The sequence below is a fragment of the Bufo gargarizans genome, chromosome 5 (assembly GCF_014858855.1).
Source record: "Bufo gargarizans isolate SCDJY-AF-19 chromosome 5, ASM1485885v1, whole genome shotgun sequence".
NCBI classification, from domain to species: Eukaryota; Metazoa; Chordata; class Amphibia; order Anura; family Bufonidae; genus Bufo; species Bufo gargarizans.
Window position 1 is genome coordinate 389,237,780 of NC_058084.1, and position 21,373 is coordinate 389,259,152.

Genomic DNA, 21,373 nt, shown 5'->3' on the forward strand with positions numbered 1-21,373 from the left:
ATAAGTGGGGGCAGCAGCAGGGCTGTGGGCAATAAGTGCTTCGTCTCTCTATATTCAACTGTATCACCGACCTCAGAACGCTGCGGTGGGACACGGGAAATTCCGTTCTTATATACATTCTGTCTGCAGCAACTTAACTCACTAACTGTTTACTCATAAGTACCTTCTATTTCCACAGGTGACCTGCCAATCTGCGCAGTCATAAGTGACTTCATTAGTACTCCAACAATTCCTAGTGTATCAGATAAAGAGGAGCCCCGAACTCCAGAGCCCACAGCAGAGGGCACTTCGGCACTTCCAGGTTGCTTCCAAGATGTCCGCAGGATGCTACGCACCTGTACAGACGGATGGAAATCCTACTACAGACAATCTGTCTTTTTAGCAGGTTTAGGATTGGCCTTCTTGTACACCACAGTACTGGGCTTTGATTGTATTACTACAGGTTATGCCTACACTCAGGGGATAAGTGGCTCTCTGCTCAGCATACTTATGGCCGTGTCTGCCATCTCAGGGTTAATGGGCACGTTTCTGTTTACCAAGCTCAGAAGACATTATGGCTTGGTGGTCACAGGAATTATATCCAGCTGCCTCCATGTTAGTTGTTTAATGCTTTGCGTATTTTCAGTCTTCGCCCCTGGAAGCCCATTCGACTTGGGCATTTTCTCTGTCATTATCGGTATGAATTCTTCTTCAAACACCGAGAAACTGCATCAGAACCAACTCCATATTTATCCATCTCAAGGGAATATCAACCAGCCCATCCTCTCCGACCGCTCCTCAATCCACTGGACTAACAATACTGTGTTGTTTGAGAGCGTCCGTGCCGGTGATCTTCCGGACTCCTACATCTCAATCATACTGCTGTTTTCAGGAGTAATATTGGCGAGAGTGGGTAAGTTCACTCTGGCTGGAAGGCCCACAGTTCTTCCCAAATTTACAATAGGGCGCATTTCTGAATAGGGTTCTAAGTAGTGTTGAGCGAACTTGTGTTTTGAAGTTCGGCGTACAAGGTTCGGGTTATCTAAGTCTGTTATGGATTCATAAGGGACTTATTAGATAACCTGGACCTTGTACACCGAACTTCAAAACACAAGTTTGCCCAACACTAATAATAATACATAGACATATACTTCATACACTCGTCCCTAATTATTATGTGTGTGTGTGTGTATATATATATATATATATATATATATATGTATATATATACACACACACATGCTACCAATGACAAAATCTGCATGTACTTTTATGGGGGGGGGGGGGGATTCTGAGTTTTGCTATGGGGCCCCAGGATTTCTATGTACTCCCCTGGTCCCACCACTCAGACCCAGGCCCCTTCTCGCGTCACTGCAATTCACTTCTATGGGACTTCCAAAAATAAGTGAGCACTTTACATGGAGAACAAATCTTACTGCATACAGTACAGACCAAAAGTTTGGACACATCTTCTCATTCAAAGAGTTTTCTTTATTTTCATGACTATGAAAATTGTAGATTCACACTGAAGGCATCAAAACTATGAATTAACACATGTGGAATTATATACATAACAAAAAAGTGTGAAACAACTGAAAATATGTCATATTCTAGGTTCTTCAAAGTAGCCACCTTTTGGTTTGATTACTGCTTTGCACACTCTTGGCATTCTCTTGATGAGCTTCAAGAGGTAGTCACCTGAAATGGTCTTCCAACAGTCTTGAAGGAGTTCCCAGTGATGCTTAGCACTTGTTGGCCCTTTTGCCTTCACTCTGCGGTCCAGCTCACCCCAAACCATCTCGATTGGGTTCAGGTCCGGTGACTGTGGAGGCCAGGTCATCTGGCGCAGCGCCCCATCACTCTCCTTCATGGTCAAATAGCCCTTACACAGCCTGGAGGTGTGTTTGGGGTCATTGCCCTGTTGAAAAATAAATGATGGTCCAACTAAACGCAAACCGGATGGAATATCATGCCGCTGCAAGATGCTGTGGTAGCCATGCTGGTTCAGTATGCCTTCAATTTTGAATAAATCCCCAACAGTGTCACCAGCAAAGCACCCCCACACCATCACACCTCCTCCTCCATGCTTTACGGTGGGAACCAGGCATGTAGAGTCCATCCGTTCACCTTTTCTGCGTTGCACAAAGACACGGTGGTTGGAACCAAAGATCTCAAATTTGGACTCATCAGACCAAAGCACAGATTTCCACTGGTCTAATGTCCATTCCTTGTGTTCTTTAGCCCAAACAAGTCTCTTCTGCTTGTTGCCTGTCCTTAGCAGTGGTTTCCTAGCAGATAATCTACCATGAAGGCCTGATTCACACAGTCTCCTCTTAACAGTTGTTCTAGAGATGTGTCTGCTGCTAGAACTCTGTGTGGCATTGACCTGGTCTCTAATCTGAGCTGCTGTTAACCTGCGATTTCTGAGGCTGGTGACTCGGATGAATTTATCCTCCGCAGCAGAGGTGACTCTTGGTCTTCCTTTCCTGGGGCGGTCCGCATATAAGCCAGTTTCTTTGTAGTGCTTGATGGTTTTTGTGACTGCACTTGGGGACACTTTCAAAGTTTTCCCAATTTTTCGGACTGACTGACCTTCATTTCTTAAAGTAATGAGGGCCACTCGTTTTTCTTTACTTAGCTGCTTTTTTCTTGCCATAATAGTCTATTCAGTAGGACTATCAGCTGTGTATCCACCTGACTTCTCCACAACGCAACTGATGGTCCCAACCCCATTTATATGGCAAGAAATCCCACTTATTAAACCTGACAGGGCACACCTGTGAAGTGAAAACCATTTCAGATGACTACCTCTTGAAGCTCATCAAGAGAATGCCAAGAGTGTGCAAAGCAGTAATCAAAGCAAAAGGTGGCTACTTTGAAGAATCTAGAATATGACATATTTTCAGTTGTTTCACACTTTTTTTGTTATGTATATAATTCCACATGTGTTAATTCATAGTTTTGATGCCTTCAGTGTGAATCTACAATTTTCATAGTTATGAAAATAAAGAAAACTCTTTGAATGAGAATGTGTGTCCAAACTTTTGGTCTGTACTGTACATCTTATCCGTACATCTCGTCTTATCCATGATAAATTTTGCTCAACCACTGTTTACATAGGTTCCTGGCTCTCCTTAAAGGGCTTCTGTCACCCCATTAAACCGTTTTTTTTTTTTTTTCTTTACTAATAATCCCTAAACTGCGATCTCATCATACATAAGCTAATTAATGATTTTCGTTCAGTAGAATTTGTTAAAAATCGATTTTTGAAATATGTAAATTACCTTGCTACCAGCAAGTAGGGCGGCTACTTGCTGGTAGCAGCCGCATCCTCCGATGGTAATGACGCCCCCTCTGCTTGTTGATTGACAGGGCCAGCGGACGGGATCTTTCTCTGCTGGCCCTGCCTGTTTTGATTCAATATCTGGCGCCTGCGCCGCAGCCGTACCTCTCTTCAATCTGCGCAGGCGCACTGAGAGGCGGCCACTCGCTCGGCCGCTCCATCCTCAATGCGCCTGCGCCGATGACGTCACATCTACACCCGGCGCAGGCGCATTGAGGAGCGAGCGGCCAGCAGAGAAAGATCCCGTCCGCTGGCCCTGTCAATCAACAAGCAGAGGGGGCGTCATTACCATCGGAGGATGCGGCTGCTACCAGCAAGTAGCCGCCCTACTTGCTGGTAGCAAGGTAATTTACATATTTCAAAAATCGATTTTTAACAAATTCTACTGAACGAAAATCATTAATTAGCTTATGTATGATGAGATCGCAGTGTAGGGATTATTAGTAAAGAAAGAAAAAAAAACGGTTTAATGGGGTGACAGAAGCCCTTTAAAGAGACCAGCTCTCTATGGAGACTTACTGGAAGTGCTCCATGGTATGGAGATCTATTGGCAGCGCTCCAATGGAAAACAATATGCGAAGAGGTATCTGATGAATATTTGGCTTGGCTATTTTCCCTTGTTATGTCCCAAATTTTGTTAAAAAGTCAGATTTTAACTCATTGATAGCAACTTGCACAAGGTGGCACTAGTGAGATAATGCTGAAGCACTGTGAATTGCTTAAAGATCTGTCACAGAAATAGCAAAACATGGTTGCAAATGGCACGTCTTTCTTGTGACGCACATTGACCCACATTTGCCAATGCAAGTGCATCATAAGTTGTGCCAAAATGTTGTGCAATTTGGCGCATCTAGGTTTACAGAAATGATCTGCGCTTAGTCTGAGAGGGGTTTGGCTTACAAAAAGGGGTGTACAATTCAACATTGTGCACTAAAATTGCACCACAATTCTGGCTTAAATTCTATCTCAAAGTACGCCAACCAATAGCTGGTATAGTGTCTGTCCCTGCCCCAGATTTATCATCCAGCCTGAGCCCCAGTGATAGATATGGTGCAGGTCTAGACGGCCTGTCTAAAGGTCCCTTAATACGGGACGATGATCTAGCACAGGCATCCTCAAACTGCGGCCCTCCAGCTGTTGCAAAACGACAACTCCCAGCATGCCCGAACAGCCTACAGGTATCAGCCTACAGCAGGGCATTGTGGGAGTTGTAGTTTTACAACAGCTGGAGGGACGCAGTTTGAGGATGCCTGATCTTGCAGATTGCCTAGAAGGAACAATCTGCTGATCGCTAGCAGAGGAGACCAGTGCATTTACATGCAGTGATCTCCTCCAGAGTATAGGGAAGAGCGATCATCACTAATGCCATTGCTCGTCCCCATACTGTTTTAAACAGCACAATCTGTCTCTGGGTAACAATTATCTTTTGTGATGCACAAAAGATCCAATTACCCGGGTAATCGGTGGTGCATTTACACCGCAAGATCATCGCTAACGAGCATTACTGATGCATTTTATTTTTATTTATCCCATTTTGTTGGGCTACTGCAATGGAAAAGCAGAGCTGTTCCCATAACAAACAATTAGAGTTCAGCTTTTACTTTTCTAAGGCCCTTTAACAAATTCAAGCAGTGGCCTGCCTGGTGGCTATGGACAACTCTTAGGCCTCTTTCACACGGGTGAGATTTCCGCGCGGGTGCAATGCGTGAGGTGAACTCATTGCACCCGCACTGAATCCAGACCCATTCATTTCTATGGGGCTGTGCACACGAGCTGTGATTTTCACGCATCACTTGTGCGTTGCGTTAAATTGCAGCATGTTCTATATTCTGCGTTTTTCACGCAACGCAGGCCCCATAGAAGTGAATGGGGCTGCACGGTTGCTAGGAGACAATCGGGATGGGGACCCGATCATTATTATTTTCCCTTATAACATGGTTATAAGGGAAAATAATAGCATTCTGAATACAGAATGCTAAGTAAAATAGGGCTGGAGGGGTTAAAAAAAGATAAAAAATAATTTAACTCACCTTAATCCACTTGTTCACGCAGCCGGCATCTCTTCTGTCTTCATCTGTGAGGAATAGGACCTTTGATGACGTCACTATGCTCATCGCATGGTCCATCACATGATCTATTACCATGGTGATGGATCATGTGATAGACCATGTGATGAACGCAGTGACATAATCAAAGGTCCTATTGCTCACAGAAGAGATGCCGGCTGCGCAAACAACGTGATTAAGGTGATTTAAATTATATATTTTTTTTTTAACCCCTCCAGCCCTATTTTACTTAGCATTCTGTATTCAGAATGCTATTATTTCCCCTTATAACCATGTTATAAGGGAAAATAAAACAATCTACACAACCTTGAACCCAAACCTGAATTTCTGTGAAGAAGTTCGGGTCTGGGTACCACAGTCAGTTTTTTATCACGCGCGTGCAAAACGCATTGCACCCGCGCGATAAAAACTGAACAACGGAACACAATCGCAGTCAAAACTGACTGCAATTGGGTACCTACTCGCGCGGGTTTGCCGCAACGCATCCAGACTTTATCCGGACACGCTCGTGTGAAAGAGGCCTTACACTTTTCCTTTGCAATGGGGTTTATCATAACATTACCTATTTTTTTATTTATTTTTTTTACGTTGAACAGATTTTTTTTAGGATTTTTGGTGATGTTTTCCATCTCACTAGCTATAGTTAAAAAAAAAAAAAAGTGAGGTTTTCGCACTGATCACTAGGCCTAATAATGGCTGATGATTTCTTGTCCTGTACAGATCACTTTTTAAGCAGTCATGTCATTATCCTTATAGGCAGAATTACAATGAAAGATATCACCTAAATATACTACTACTCACATGAGCGTATTTGCAATCCAGATTTTATGTCCTGGAATCCGCTGCTAATGTTAATGAATAGGTCTATTCACATGGGCATTTAATTTCCGTCAATATTTGAAATCTGCAGAATGTCTGAGTTTTGTGAGTACGTGTTTACAAATATGTCTGTGAAGGTTCTCATCTATCCAGGTCATGGTATATCTGTAAAGAATAAATCAAGGCAACTGGACTTACTGTAGATTTCTTGAAAACGTTTCACTCGTTCCTCCAACGAGCTTTCTCAATTCTGAGAATTGAGAAAGCTCGTTGGAAGAACGAGTGAAACGTTTTCAAGAAATCTACAGTACGTCCAGTTGCCCTGATTTATTCTTTACAGATATGTGTTTACAAATACACCCATTACAGTCTATGGGAGTGCATCAAGAATGCAGGGAGGAAGGAAGATTAATGTAAACCCTGATGAAATACTGAAGCCATACTGATGACAATACTGATGGAATCCATACCTAATCCGGAGCCAGAATACAGACGGATTTCAATACGCTCATGTAAAAGCGGTCTTTGTGGAGTTTTTATCATCAGGAGTAGTGAGAATATGAACTTTTATTCTCCCTGATTCTTAAAGGAGTTGGCCTATATTGGTGACCGATCCTTAGGATAGGTCATCAATATTAGATTGGCAGGGGTCCAACTCCCAGCAACCCCACCCATCAGCTGTTGGAAGAGAACCCAGCGCTGTATTCTCTTAACTGTTTACCTGTTCACCATCTACATTGCAGTGGCGAGCAGGTGTAGTCACAGCTCCTCCGTCCCCATTCACTTCAATGGGAAGGTACAATCCGGTTGTAACTGCACCTTCCCATTGAAGTGAATGAGACAGAGAGCTGCAATTACACCTGCTCGTCGCTGTGTCTATGGCGAGCAGGTAAACAGTATAGAGAATACAGCGCTCAGACGACAGATGATTGGTGGGGGTACTGGGAGTCGGAATCCCGCCGATCTGATATTGATGACCTATCTTGAGAATAGGGCATCAATATGGGAAACTGGCCAACCCCTTTGAGTGCACTGGAGGTGGAGCATCACTGTAGTGAACTACTTTACAGCCCCCCCCCCCCCCCCCCCCCCCCCCCCCTGCTCTGAGTGACAGTTCTAGTGATCTCCTGGTTGGATGTTACAGCTGTCACTCAGAGCAGAGGGGAGGGGCTGTGAAGTAGTTCACTGCTGAGAGCACTTCAAAGTGAAGCTCCCCCCATTGCACTTGAGGAGCAGAATTGTGCATGTTTGTTCAGCTCTCCCCTGCTTAAAAGTGCTTAAAGGCTCCCTTTAATAAATATTGCATTGGCATATCTTCATATACGCCAGGCCATTAATGTTATTGAAGTGCCCAGTACCTAATACCAATGCAGACTTGGAGGATCTGAGCATGCATTTTCATAGGGATGCTTGTTCGGCCTACAGCTATTGACTATTTGGGCAGCTTTAGGTCATCCTGTACATGGAAAGTGATTTTATTTGTTTCCTGAAACCCTAGGTTTATGATACTATTGCAGTAAATGAAGCTACTGCTCTGCCCTTTCAATGCAGTATCCGACACTCTGCTGTCCAGGCGCGCACTGTGAACTTAGGCTACATGCACACGACAGTGAAAAAAAACGGACATTCTTAACGGACGTTTATTTCACTGATGCCTTTCTGAGAAACGGACCCATTCAATTGTATAGGGGCAGTCTGTCAGTGAAAAACAGACAAGATAGAACATGTTCTGTTTTTTTACGTCCGTTTTTCACTGACAGTCAAAAAAACTGCCATGTGAATAACCCCATAGACTACCATTGGTCTTACAAAAATGTACATCACATGTCGTGTGCATGTACCCTTAAAGTGGCCCTGGAAAAAAACTAAAAGTGGCCCCATGTTAGGCGAGCAACACAAGTAGGTGGGAACACAAAGAGGTAGGCAGGGCCAGCAGTATCTTAGTGCAGCTCAAAATACCGCCCCTTCAGAATCAAATACCACAGTGCAGCACAAAATACTACCGCTCCCGTTGCAGTATTCAACTGTGTCACTGACCTGAAGACCGCCATACAGTGGAAATCAGGAGGGCCGTTGGCCAGGTGCATAAGCCGGCATCCCAAATCCCGCGCAGGCACAGTGCCGTCAGTCGTCTTATCATAGCGCAGGCAATCGCCGGCACTGCGTCTGCGCGGGATTTGGGATGCCGGAGAGAGGAGGATCAGGGTGTTTGCATCAGAGCACTTAGCCGCGCCTCTGGGAGGCGATTTAGATGAACTTGGAGGCGTTATTAGTTTTCAAATTTAGGCGGGCACGGCACTTCAGAGGGGCGTTCCTGGGCACCGTGGAGAAAGAATAACGCCCCTCTGGGCTCCTTACAGCGTCATTTGCATATCATAAGAATCGAGTTTTTGAAGAAATTACAAGTCTCACAATAAAAAGAACAAGACAGATGGAAAAAAGGTACTTTATTAAACATGGATTCATGAAAAAAAAAATGGGGTAAATTGCTAGTGACAGATTCCCTTTAAATAATAATGAGATCATCAGATGGTTATGTACCTGTCCGACAGACGTGAGAAGGGCTCAGGAGGCCCCTCTGAGCATCAGCCCACTGAAAAATTTCCCTGTAGGGTCTATGACCAGTCCACCCCTGCTGCTGTCGTTATCCATACCGCCAGGCCTGGCATTGCAGAGTTGTCAGTAGTCGTATGTTTTCCTGTGAGAGAGCAACATAGGGCTGAGGGCTCTAAATATACAGGGTGGGCCATTTATATGGATACACCTTGATAAAATGGGAATGGTTGGTGATATTAACTTCCTGTTTGTGGCACATTAGTATATGTGAGGGGGGAAACTTTTCAAGATGGGTGGTGATCATGGCGGCCATTTTGAAGTCGGCCATTTTGAATCCAACTTTTGTTTTTTTCAATAGGAAGAGGGTCATGTGACACATCAAACTTATTGGGAGTTTCACAAGAAAAACAATGGTGTGCTTGGTTTTAACGTAACTTTATTAATAAAGGGGGGCCCAAGATGAACTCTTGCACCAGGGCCTGTGAGCCTTTAGCTATGCCCCTGGATATATAATTCCAATGGAAAGACCAGCGTTGCTATAATGCAGTGTAAATTCAGCCTGAGGTATCATGCACACTACCGTATCCGCAGATTGCTGATCTGCAAAACACAGATACCAGCCGTGTGCATTCCGCACGTCCCGCTCCATGTTAAAAATACCCCAAAATGGACATGTTCTATTTTGTTTGCAGGACGGCCGAATGGACATCCATAGGCAGATAGCACATGGTGTGCTGTTCACACTTTTTGCGGCCCCCATTCAAATGAACGGGTTTGCACCCAATGTTCAAAAAATGGGTTTCAAATGCAGACCAAAAATACGGTCGTGTGTATGGGTGTCAGGCTGCTCCCGTCAGTGTTCACTGCCCATTCTGAGATCGTATAGCACCCAGACTAGACCCAGAAATGAGTATATTCACATGAATGTTTTTTCTGCAATCAGTCCCTGCAGAAAAATATCACAGCATGTTCTATCTTTCTCCGATTTTCCCACAAGACTTAATACAATCAATGGATCAAATAAATGGGTCTGCAGGACAAACAGACCGCCTACAGACTCCATCCATGCGTGGTCTATTAAAAACTGAGCTATTTTTCCGACTGGAACATGGTCTAGTTTCCTATCGCTCGTCTGACACTGGTCTAAGCCGTTTACAGTGACCTTATTTTACTTTTTTCACTTATGTTGACCGTAATAATATATTTGTATCTCCTGTAGGTCTCTGGTCCTTTGATTTAACTGTGACTCAGCTTCTCCAGGAGAACATCCCGGAATCAGAACGTGGAGTAGTCAATGGAGTGCAAAGCTCGATGAATTACCTGATGGATCTGGTACATTTCATCATGGTCATTCTTGCTCCGCAGCCTCAACAGTTTGGGCTCCTGGTTATCATCTCGATTCTGTTTGTGATCGCTGGACACACCATGTATTTTTTTTATACCAAAAAATATAAAAGCAAAGAGAGGGAATCACCAAATACTCCTGCCTGATAGTCTTGTGAGGAACCATTTTTAAATAGCTAGTGCTCTTTGTAGTATGAGTTTTACCATGAAGTGTTGGATAACTCTAGCAGACCTGTCCAATGTTCACCTAATCTGTTCCATTTCTTTTTATATTTTTATTTTGTACATGAACCACCATATTCCATATATAAATTCTATTCACTTCACTGGAAATAAACAAAATACACTACTAATACAATCTATGCTCATGTCTATGATGATTGTTGTAATCCTATCTGAACATATGGTTGGTCTGTTGAGGTGGACCATGATAGTTAGATCTGCCAAACTACAATTATAGACAGTTTTTTTTTTTTTTTCTTTATTTCAGAAAGGCTTTTGGCCTAGGCAGCTATAACTCCCACCATCACTTGTGGCAGAAATAACCCCATTAAAAGGGTTGTCCGGGCTCATAGCTGAACCCAGACATATTCCCCTCCCTCCCCCCACTCACCTCTGACATGAGTATTGAAGCATGTCATGCTCCGATGCTCTACCATGCCCTGCGCTAAATCGCACTGGCAAGAGCTTTTTATGGAGATCCGGTGATTTACCGGGCTGTCCATGGGTAAGCTAGGCAGAGGCTTCCACCTAACAGTGAGCCCAGTGACATAACCACCACTAATGGGCAGGCTTTAGCGCTGCCCTAGCCGGTAAAACTGCAAGAGCAGAGCTAAAGCCCGCCCATCAGTGCCAGTGACGTCACTGGGAACACTGCTAGGCGAAAGCCTCCTCCTAGCGGTGTAAATATATAAACAAAAAAACTGATGCTCAGGTTAGAGGGGCTGAGTGGGGGAAGAAGGGGATATGTCCGGGTTCAGCTTTGAACAAGGACAACCCCTTTAAGTCATCAGCCTCACCACTTCTGTATTTCGGATCAATATTAGTACCTCAAAACACAGATGTTGTTAGCGGCCTTTTTGTGCAGTTTTAGTGGTGTTTTCTGCACCTACAGTGTTGGGTACATTTTTTGTGACAAAAAACGTAATTAGAAATTACCAGTAATTCAGTTTCCTTGAATCCATCATGACAGCCACAATGAGAGATGACCCTTGAACTCTGTAGGGGCAGGAATATACAGAAAGAGTTCAAATTGCCCCCACCCCTCCTCCCTCTGTGCTTTAACAAATTACCAAGGAAGGTGAGCAATTGTGTGTGTCCCTTGAGTATTACCTCTTACCCAACTAGAAGATAGAGTATACTAATTTAAGTATATATATTGTGCTGGTTGGCTCTTATCCGGGGGTCTCACACAGATTTTGCTACGGACACCAGATTGAAGTCCAAACAATGCTTTATTTTTCAAGCACAAAACAGCAACCAAAACAAATCAAAAACATAAATCTTCAGCCGCCTGGCCACTGACTAAACAGTCTTTCCCTCTCTATCGGGATCTGGGTCTACCACCCAGCTCCCCAAAACGCATTACCAGTGCTTACCCCACACAGGGTTAGAGGGTCCCGGCTCCCACAGGCCTCGACACAGCCTGCTCCTTTCCCAGACTGGGAGCCACACCCAAGTCCAGCAACAGGATTAAAAGGGAACCTGTCACCGGGATTTTGTGTCTAGAGCTGAGGACATGGGTTGCTAGATGGCCGCTAGCACATCTGCAATACCCAGTCCCTATAGCTCGGTGTGCTTTTATTGTGTAAAACAAACAATTTAATACATATGCAAATTAACCTGAGATGAGTCCTGTCCCTGACTCATCTCACATACAGGACTCATCTCAGGTTAATTTGTATATGTATCAAATTGTTTCTTTTTTACACAATAAAAGCACACAGAGCTATGGGGACTGGGTATTGCGGATGTGCTAGCAGCCATCTAGCAACCCATGTCCTCCGCTCTATACACAACATCCCGGTGACAGGTTCCCTTTAAGGCTGAATGCACACGGCCGTGTTCCGCGGCCGAGAGCGGTCCGTGGTATGCCGCGCTGGATTCCTGTTCAGAGCAGGAGCGCTTGGCGTCATTGGTTGCTATGACACCGTGTGCTTCATGTCGCCACTGCACTACAGTAATACACTATACGATTGTATTACTGTAGTGCAGCGGCGGCATGAAGCGCACGGCGTCATAGCAACCAATGACGCCGTACGCTCCTGCTCTGAACAGGAATCCAGCCCAGCATACCACGGACCGCTCTCGGCCACAGAACACGGCCATGTGCATTCGGCCTAAATAGCATCCCTGGACATATTCCAAAATCCGGGACTGGAGCATGGGGAACAGGCACCCACCCAACACATTGCCTGTTCCTAGTAAAAGCCCGCCATAGACTAGCTGGAGCCAGCTAAGCTAACTATCTTGGTGTCCACCTATATCTAGTGCCTATACTTCACCAAGGCCGGGCCCCTTGGTGACACGCTCCTGGTGCAAACGACCCTTTTTCACCAAATTTCCTATCTAAAAAAATTAGCATATTTCATCCAACCAATAAAAGTAGTGTTTAATACAAAAAAAGTCAACCTTCAAATAATTATGTTCAGTTATGCACTCAATATTTGGTCAGGAATCCTTTTGCAGAAATGACTGCTTCAATGCGGTGTGGCATGGAGGCAATCAGCCTGTGGCACTGCTGAGGTGTTATGGAGGCCCAGGATGCTTTGATAGCGGCCTTAAGCTCATCCAGAGTGTTGGTTCTTGCGTCTCTCAACTTTCTCTTCCCAATATCCCACAGATTCTCTATGGGGTTCAGGTCAGGAGAGTTGGCAGGCCAATTGAGCACAGTAATACCATGGTCAGTAAACCATTTACCAGTGGTTTTGGCACTGTGAGCAGGTGCCAGGTCGTGCTGAAAAATGAAATCTTCATCTCCATAAAGCTTTTCAGCAGATGGAAGCATGAAGTGCTCCAAAATCTCCTGATAGCTAGCTGCATTGACCCTGCCCTTGATAAAACACAGTGGACCAACACCAGCAGCTGACATGGCAGCCCAGACCATCACTGACTGTGGGGACTTGACACTGGACTTCAGGCATTTTGGCATTTCCCTCTCCCCAGTCTTCCTCCAGACTCTGGCACCTTGATTTCCAAATGACATGCAAAATTTGCATTCATCCAAAAAAAGTACTTTGGACCACTGAGTAACAGTCCAGTGCTGCTTCTCTGTAGCCCAGGTCAGGTAAGTGCTGCTGTCTGAGTGAGCTGTTACAAAGAACATCCCTGTGTCCGTCCAAGTCCTGCACCAGACTGAGGACAGGCAGTCTGAAAGCTGGACTGTCCTGCCTAAAACTGGACCTCTAGCCACCCTAGGGGCAGGCTGCTGTGGAGGTCAGCATTAAGTGGCAGATTGCTGTAGAGGCCACTGTTAAGGGGACGGGTGTTGTGGAAATCACTGTTAAGGAAATTGGGTACTGTGGAGGTCACTGTTATTGTGGACACTGTTGATATCTTAACACAAACATAGGGGAACTCACGGGAGGTGCAGCCGGAGTGGGATCAGAGCCCTCTTGATGGGATGCTGACAGTGAGGAGATGCTATGCCGAGCCACACGAGCGCCACATTTCAAGTTGCTCCTGGAGTCTGACGTCATACAGGAGCGTCTTCCTGATGTGGCGTGGCCCCACTGGCCGGCCCATAGAATCAGAGGCGCTGCGCTACACAGCCATCACGCACATCCCACATGGGTCCGGCTTCAGCAGTCTGCTTCCTACATCCGTGTTAGGAAGACTGCTATAGAAGGAGCACAGGCCCCGGCATGAGCCAGGACGAGCGTCCACGTTGCCCCTGCTGCAGGAAGGCAGCGGGGGATGGTGTAGGTACATTTCTGCTAATCTTCACCTTCCCGCAGGGAGGACTCTGCATGCTAACCCCGTAGGGAAAGGAAAAAAATGGAGGGAGGAGGGGTGAGGGCAATTTAAACTCTGTATATTTCTGAACTTAGAGGTCAAGGGTCATCTCTCATTGTGGCAGTCATGGTGGATGGAATGGAGAGCACTAGTTCCAGATGTTAGCTGAAAGTCTATGGGAAATATGAAACACAGGCTACACACTTTATTATTTCAACTGGTACTCTGGTGGGCCAGTCTTGACACTGGAGATGCATTTGTCTAGAGTTGGCCAGTTTTTTATATTGATGACCTATACTCAGGGTAGGTCATCAACCATCAGATTGGGGCCGATCAGCCTTTTGAAGAATTCAGCGTTTGTGGGAGCACTGCATTCTCTCCACCGTTTACCTTCTCGCCATCAGCAGGTGTAATTATAGGAGCAGATGGAGTGTGGGGACAGAGGGGCTGTAATTACATCTGATTGCCACTGCAATGTTGAGCAGGTAATCCATGAAAAGGATGCTCGCACTGTTTTCTTCAAACAGCTGATGTGATATTGATGACCTATTCTGAGGGTAGGTCATCAATATAGGAAACTGGCCAATACTATTAAGGTAATGTATTTAGGATTTTCCCTTTTTAAAGTCCATAATTGTTCCCAATGATAGATTCGGGTAACATTATGGAAACTCATTACGCACATATGCAATTTTAAATGGTTCTAAAATGAAATACTAATATGGGAAACAAAACAATACTAAATATGGATTTTGTTTTATAATGTTTATTAGAACAGTTATAAAGATCAGTTTTTGCTCCGGCGGCTTGCAATATACAAATCACTGAACAGTCAACTTTGAAATCAACGGTCATCCATCATTTTAGCCGATAACTATTGTCGTCCAGAGCCAAAAGCAGACGTCGTGGTCCTGCACCTGGAGCCATGCCATGTTGGCTGAACATAAAATGCAAGAAATTGTCTAAAGAAGTTTTCTGCTCTTAAATCATTTTTAATAATTCTTGAACAAGGCAAAAAAACAATTGAAACAATTAGAGCTTTGAGTATCATTCTGCTTCAGTACAGGTAGGCGGCTGGCAGACCATTATACTGCGGTCATCCACTTCCTTGACCTCTCCTGGTTACCCTACCAAAAAAATAATTAACCACAGTAAATCGTCTGCTGTATATGGTTAGTTATTATTCCTCTGTGTAATATTAGTTAGGAATAAGACTTGATCTGGTAAAGTCACAGGGTCGTGCCCTTAATGTTCACCTGTGGAGGATAAAGTCACAGGTAACCACAGATTTTTGCATTTGTTGCATGACTTCTCCCCATAAGGAAACACCACAGCAGGGATCGGCAACCTCTGGCACTCAATGTTCTGAATCTACAACTCCCAGAATGCCCCAGTCACTTCTATGGGAGTTGTGAGAACAGCTGAGCATGTTTGCATGCTGGGAGTTGTAGTTTCACAGCAGCTGGAGTGCTGAAGGCTGCCTATCTGTGCACTAGAGCATATATGTAGCCTCAAATAAATCCTTTAACGCAGGGATACTCAACCTGCAGTGCTCCAGCTGTTGTAGAACTACAACTCCCACGATGCCCTTCTGTAGGATGATAGCTGTAGTTTGTCAGGGAATGATGGGAGTTGTAGTTGGAGGGCCGCAGGTTGAGCATGCCTGCTTTAACGCATCAGATTTCCTCCTGTCAGGAGTACAAGCATCAATGGCCATAAGAGTAACAGCATGCACTACACAGCAGACAAAGCAGTCTTACCGGTATTAAACACGTGGACGTATTCATACAGGACGCCAATGTTAAGCCTATGCCAGGTACAGCTCAAACTTTAGCAGTGAACATAATGTGCTAAAAACAAAACACAGAATTAAAACAGATTAAAAAAATAAAAAATAAGACAAATAAGTGCCTCCACCCCCACCCTGAACACCTGGCAACTTTATAAAGACAAAGACTCATGCCCCAGGTATTATTGTTGAGGCATAAGGTCGGGCTGGGGTTCCTTGGGCCACCAGAGGACATTATTCTTGGGGCCCAACCCTATATCAATAAAGTCTAATAGATTTTGAGTTAAAGAAATAGATCGACCCTATTGTAAGTTATTGTCTTGAAAGGCAGCGCCCAATTTTTCTTCTGGACCTATGGGGCCCCCTATAGTATCAGAAACGGAGCTCCCCAGAGGATCCACTGGTACTCTGGTGGGCAAGTCTGATGCTGGGGCGCAGAGTTTCAATTCTAGGGAATGTAACACCCAATTAAAACCAGATGGTGACGCGCATTTCTTTTTTGTAACATGTTTTTATCTTCCGATTGTAAATTTGTTTGCACTTTTTGGTACATAATTATGGGGGCAGCTATTTTGATGTCAAGGTTTAGAGATTTGCTTTACAGCAGACACGTGGAACACAGGCCACAATAGAAAGGATATGACTTCTATGGAAGAGGATTTTGGACCTGCTCTGCAACCTGTGCAGAGGTCATTGTACAGGGATGGGGAGTAGATAAAATGTGAACATCACCTATTGTGAAAGTTGGATCCTGTGTTATCCATACAGAGGCATCATCATTATTGTACCCCGTTTGCGATAATGGAGTTGACTGCTGAGAACTGATCTCTACAGAACAGGAAGTGGCAGCATATGACTAGGTTCGGTGACCAGTGTGAGAACTGCAGAATTTTAGGGTCTTTTTAACTATACATAGGGAAATATGTTTGACTTGATTTTGTGAGGACATTCCCTTTAATGTTATCCTTATCCCTTTATGTAGCCTCAGGTAAATCCTTAAACGCATCAGTTAGAGAATTTCCATTCAGGAGTACAAGGCTCATCATTGGCTACATATTCACTCTGCATAATTAGATTTAAATGGGTGTAGGGGCAACTTACCTTTCTGCATGTGGTCATCGCTTCCCACAATTCCTGATGGGGGACTGGAGTGGTGGAAAAAAAAAAAAAAAAAAACACATGAGCATATTTTCAACGCATTGTCCTTTACCATGTGCTGCAAAAGCTCTAACATCAAGTATAAGATATTACAAGTAGAACGCCATCTGCCCAGTGAACATAAACCATGTTTCTGGGGGTGGTGTTCAGGTGATGTGCATAGTCTCAGGTAAATCCTTTTGAACATCAAGGACAGTATGATCAGGGAGTACAGATCTCATCATCGACTACGCACATCTACAAAGGGCATCCTACAATAATAGTCACTGGACAAAAATTATAGACGACTGTTACACTGGTCTAAAGGGAACATCATTCAGCTATTTCTTAAAGGGATTGTCCCATGACAAAAAACATATCCCCTACCCAGTGTGATTTGCGGGGCCCCCCGTCGATCACTAGAATGGAGGCTTGTGTTCCCCCGCATGTCCACTGCTCCATTCAACTGTATTGGACTCATACTCTCCCATCTCTGGTGGCCCCATAGAGTTGAGTAGAGCATTGAACACGTGCATCTGCCGGAGCGGTTCAACCAGGGGAACACAAGCCCCCATTGTAGTGATCAGACACCTCTGCTGTGGATAAGGAACAAGTAGGTTGTCATGGGGCAACCCCTTTAAGAAGGAAGTCCACCCTAAGTCTGATAGTTCTATTTACACATATATTGGATTTTGTTCTGTTATATTGTAAAGGGACACCAAGAAATGCAACCACTTCCAACAGGGCTGCTCCCGCTACAAAACTGAAAAAGCCCTACATCTGTGGGTAGGTGAAACATAACTGGAAACAAAGGGATTTTCTTGGAGTGAAATACTGATGGCCTGTTCAGGATAGGCCAATATAAGGCATTCGGAAAGTCTTCAGACCCTTTCACTTTGTCATGTTGCTCAGTCTGCACTCAATACCCCATAATGAGAAAGTGAAAGAAAGTTTCAGAAATTTTTGCTAATTTATACCAAAAGCGCAGTGCCCGCCACAATTCTTAAATGGAAGAACTTTTTCTTAGAGCTGGCCACCCCACCAAGAAACCTTTTCCCGAAGTCTGTTTTGGTCCCAGGAAAAGGTTTTTAACAGTAGAAATAAATTTTTTAAGTTACCTGAAGTCTCATGAGACTTCACGAAGAAATAACTTCGGCTCACCTGAGCCAATACATTCTAATACTGTACGGCGTGCTCACTTCGTACAGTATTCAAAATGAAGTTTTATGCAAATCAACTTTGGATCGAAGTCGATTCACTCATCCCTACAGCGAAGCATGCTGGTGACTAGGACAGGGATACTGGTCATGGTTGAAGGAAAGCCAAATCGAGCAAGGTACAGAGATATTCTTAATGAAAACCTGCTCCAGAATGCTCTGGACCTCAGACTAGGCTGAAGGTGTACCTTCCAACAAGACAATGACCCCAAGTACACAGCCAAGACAACTCAGGAGTGGCTTAGGGACAACTCTGAATGACCTTGAGTGGCCCAGCTAGGCCCTGACTTGAACCACACTGAAAATATCTGGAGAAACCTGAAAATTGTTGTCCACCAAGAGTCCCCATCGAACTTGACAGAGCTTCAGAAGATCTACAGGGAAGAATGGCAGAAAATCCCCAAATTCTGAACATTATTTTCACTTTGTCATTACGGCGTGTTGATCTGTAATAATGGACAAAATAGAGTGCTTCCGCGTGGTCACTATAGACCCATGGTCCATAGAAGACCACTGATGCGTGAATACACACAATGCCAATGGGTACATGTGCTGTCCATGGAGTCCAGACAGCACATGTCAGCGATTCATTGGGGTATGAAAGAGGCCTTACTAATATATGGGCAGTCTGTATGTGGTGCCAATGCGATTCAAGATTTCATAATTTTTGGTCAAACTGCATTTACATTTGCACTTGATAGATTATTTTACCTCCACATCAGGTACCTTCAGGAGGTAACCAGAGTGTCCGTGTACCAGCTTGCAGCACTGAGAATGGGTGAGAAACGGGCATGTTTGGGAAGCTGAAAGAATAAATGAAGCAAAAAAAATATACAGAATGAGACATTGATGCTGATCTGGAAACCTAATACAAGTCATGAAAATTATGCAGGGTATGAAAATCTGTGAATACGTCCTAGCAATACATCACGCTCTATGTCAGGTTATGAAATACTGCCACTGTAATCAATAGAAGGTGAATACAGAACAGCCCCCTCTAGTGGCAGCCATCAGCCACTCCGATCTTTGCATTGCTGCACTTAGGGCAACATGGGACCAGAGCTTCATAAAAGAAAACCACTGTTTGCTGAAAGCAAGTTGGACATTACATTAAAAAGTAAAGCCGCCTCTTTGGAGGGCGCCCACAAATGCTGGGGCCTAACTGCGATAATTGCACACGGACCAGCACTAATTCCCTGCACTTGCTGTGCTTTCACCTAATTATCAATTAAAGGAAACCCACATGTGGTTACCTCGGCCATGATGGATATGGTCACCTTTAGCGACTGGTGGGGATCCCAGCAGGTCAGTGGTTACGGAGTATACTACTGGTATGCAGTAGAAAAGCAACATTTATCTTATAAAACCCAGGAATCTTCTATCCTGTGTAGGAAAAACTGTCTGATCAGTACTTAGCATATCTGTCTGCAGGCACTTCCACAAGTCTTCCTTATGCAGGATAGAAGATGCTGGGATTTTATGAAAATCCTGGAAAACCCCTTTAAGGGTCCAGCCACACGTGGTGGGTCAGCTGCAGGTTTATCCGCAGCCGACAGATGAGATTTCTGAAATCTCCTCCACTTCACTGAGGCAATATTTTAGCATAAGGGTGCAATTTAAAAAAACACACACACACGGCTACTTTCACACTGGCGTTTCAAGGTCCGCTTGTGAGATCTGTTTCAGGGCTCTCACAAGCGGCCCAAAACAGATCAGTTTAGCCCCAATGCATTAATGCATTCTGAATGGCTAAGGATCCGTTCAGAAGGCATCAGTTTACCTCCGTTCAGCCTCCATTCCGCTCTGGAGGGGGACACCATAACGCCACTTGCAGCATTTTGATGTCCACCTGACGATGCGGAGCCAAACAGATCAGTCCTGACTTACAATGCAAGTCAATAGGGACGGATCCGTTTTCACTGACATGATATGGTGCAATTGAAAATGGATCCACCTCCCGTTGACTTTCAGTGCAAGTCAAAACAGATCAGTTTGCTTTATCATGAACAAAATTTTTTGGGGTTCATGGTAATGCAAACGGATCCGTTCTGAACAGATACAAGCACTTGCATATCCATCTGTGCAGATACCAGACGGATCCGCACGTAACGCAGGTGGGAAAGTAGCCTCACACAGGATTCTGCCAAAGGAATTCATTTCAACGGTTTAAAGCCATTCTTGGTGCGGTGCCCAGACAGACGCCATTGGTAGCCGCAGACGATTTGTTCACAGTTTACGCCATTCAATGCAGCTAAACTAGGAGCAGGACTGAGGCAAAGTGAAACCCACATCAGAAACCGTGAAGGCTTCAGCTACAGAATGTGGCGGATGTGAACATACCCTTATGCTGTTTATTACAGAAAATATATTATAGCATTTGATCTGTGAATTTTTTTTAAATAAAATATACATCATAGCAATCTATCCCCCCCTCCCCAATATCATTCAATCTAAACGTACTGTATATTATAGCATTACATCTACTCCCCTACCCCCTTATACTACAGCATTACATATAAAGACCCTAATACATGAGATATAACAGAGTCCACCCCAGGACTGGCCCAACACGTGGTCGAACCCTCAGCACAGGTAGCGGTAGGTACAGATGACTACTTCTACATTATGCAGTATTAGACACCACGCGATCTACATAATCCGGTCCTAGCACCGAGCACCTACCTCTCCGTGGTCACCACGCCGACTGAGGAAGGGTGTAGCCCCAGAAGGCTTCTTAAAACCATAGGCCCACCCACCCGCAGGGGCTGTCGGTCAATATCCGGAAGCTTGTAATCACTTAGAAACACTCCACCAGCGACTTATTATCCACACCATGCGACTCACAACATCGCGTCTTGTAGAAAAAGTCGCGTCTAAAGAAACTTGGAAAAGTTTTTGTCACGTTGTCCAGTGGCTGTTCTTCCGCTCGTGTCCAGCAGAGGTCGCTAGTGCGTTAGTAATACAATGTACTGAGAGCTGCCGCTTCCCATCTGCTTGTATAGAGAAAAAAGATCGACTCCTCTGTTTATAATGTTATTACATTAATGCTGCACTATTTTTATGTTATGCTTTATGTGCTGTCAGGATTAGTGCTGAGCGAATCAGAGCAAGTTTAGGAAAAATGACATTCAACACGAATCCAAATTTCCTCAGGCTTAATGGAAATCAG

General features: G+C 44.5%; 1 protein-coding gene and 1 long non-coding RNA gene across 2 annotated transcripts in view; one reads left to right on the forward strand and one right to left on the reverse strand.

Moving 5' to 3' along the window:
- Positions 1 to 10,254, forward strand: part of LOC122939470 (solute carrier family 40 member 1-like) — a 57,154-nt gene extending 46,900 nt beyond the window's left edge. The window contains exons 7-8 of the mRNA XM_044295542.1: positions 179 to 892; positions 9,983 to 10,254. Coding sequence (XP_044151477.1) covers positions 179 to 892; positions 9,983 to 10,254 — 986 coding nt within the window. The remainder of the gene's footprint in view (positions 1 to 178; positions 893 to 9,982) is intronic.
- A 4,557-nt stretch (positions 10,255 to 14,811) lies between these two features.
- LOC122938236 lies at positions 14,812 to 20,946 on the reverse strand. The gene is made up of 5 exons (XR_006389994.1): positions 20,887 to 20,946; positions 18,916 to 19,007; positions 16,952 to 16,995; positions 15,822 to 15,911; positions 14,812 to 15,188 (listed from the first exon to the last, which is right to left on the reverse strand). It is a non-coding gene; the product is annotated as an uncharacterized LOC122938236 (long non-coding RNA).
- Positions 20,947 to 21,373: the final 427 nt, after the last annotated feature.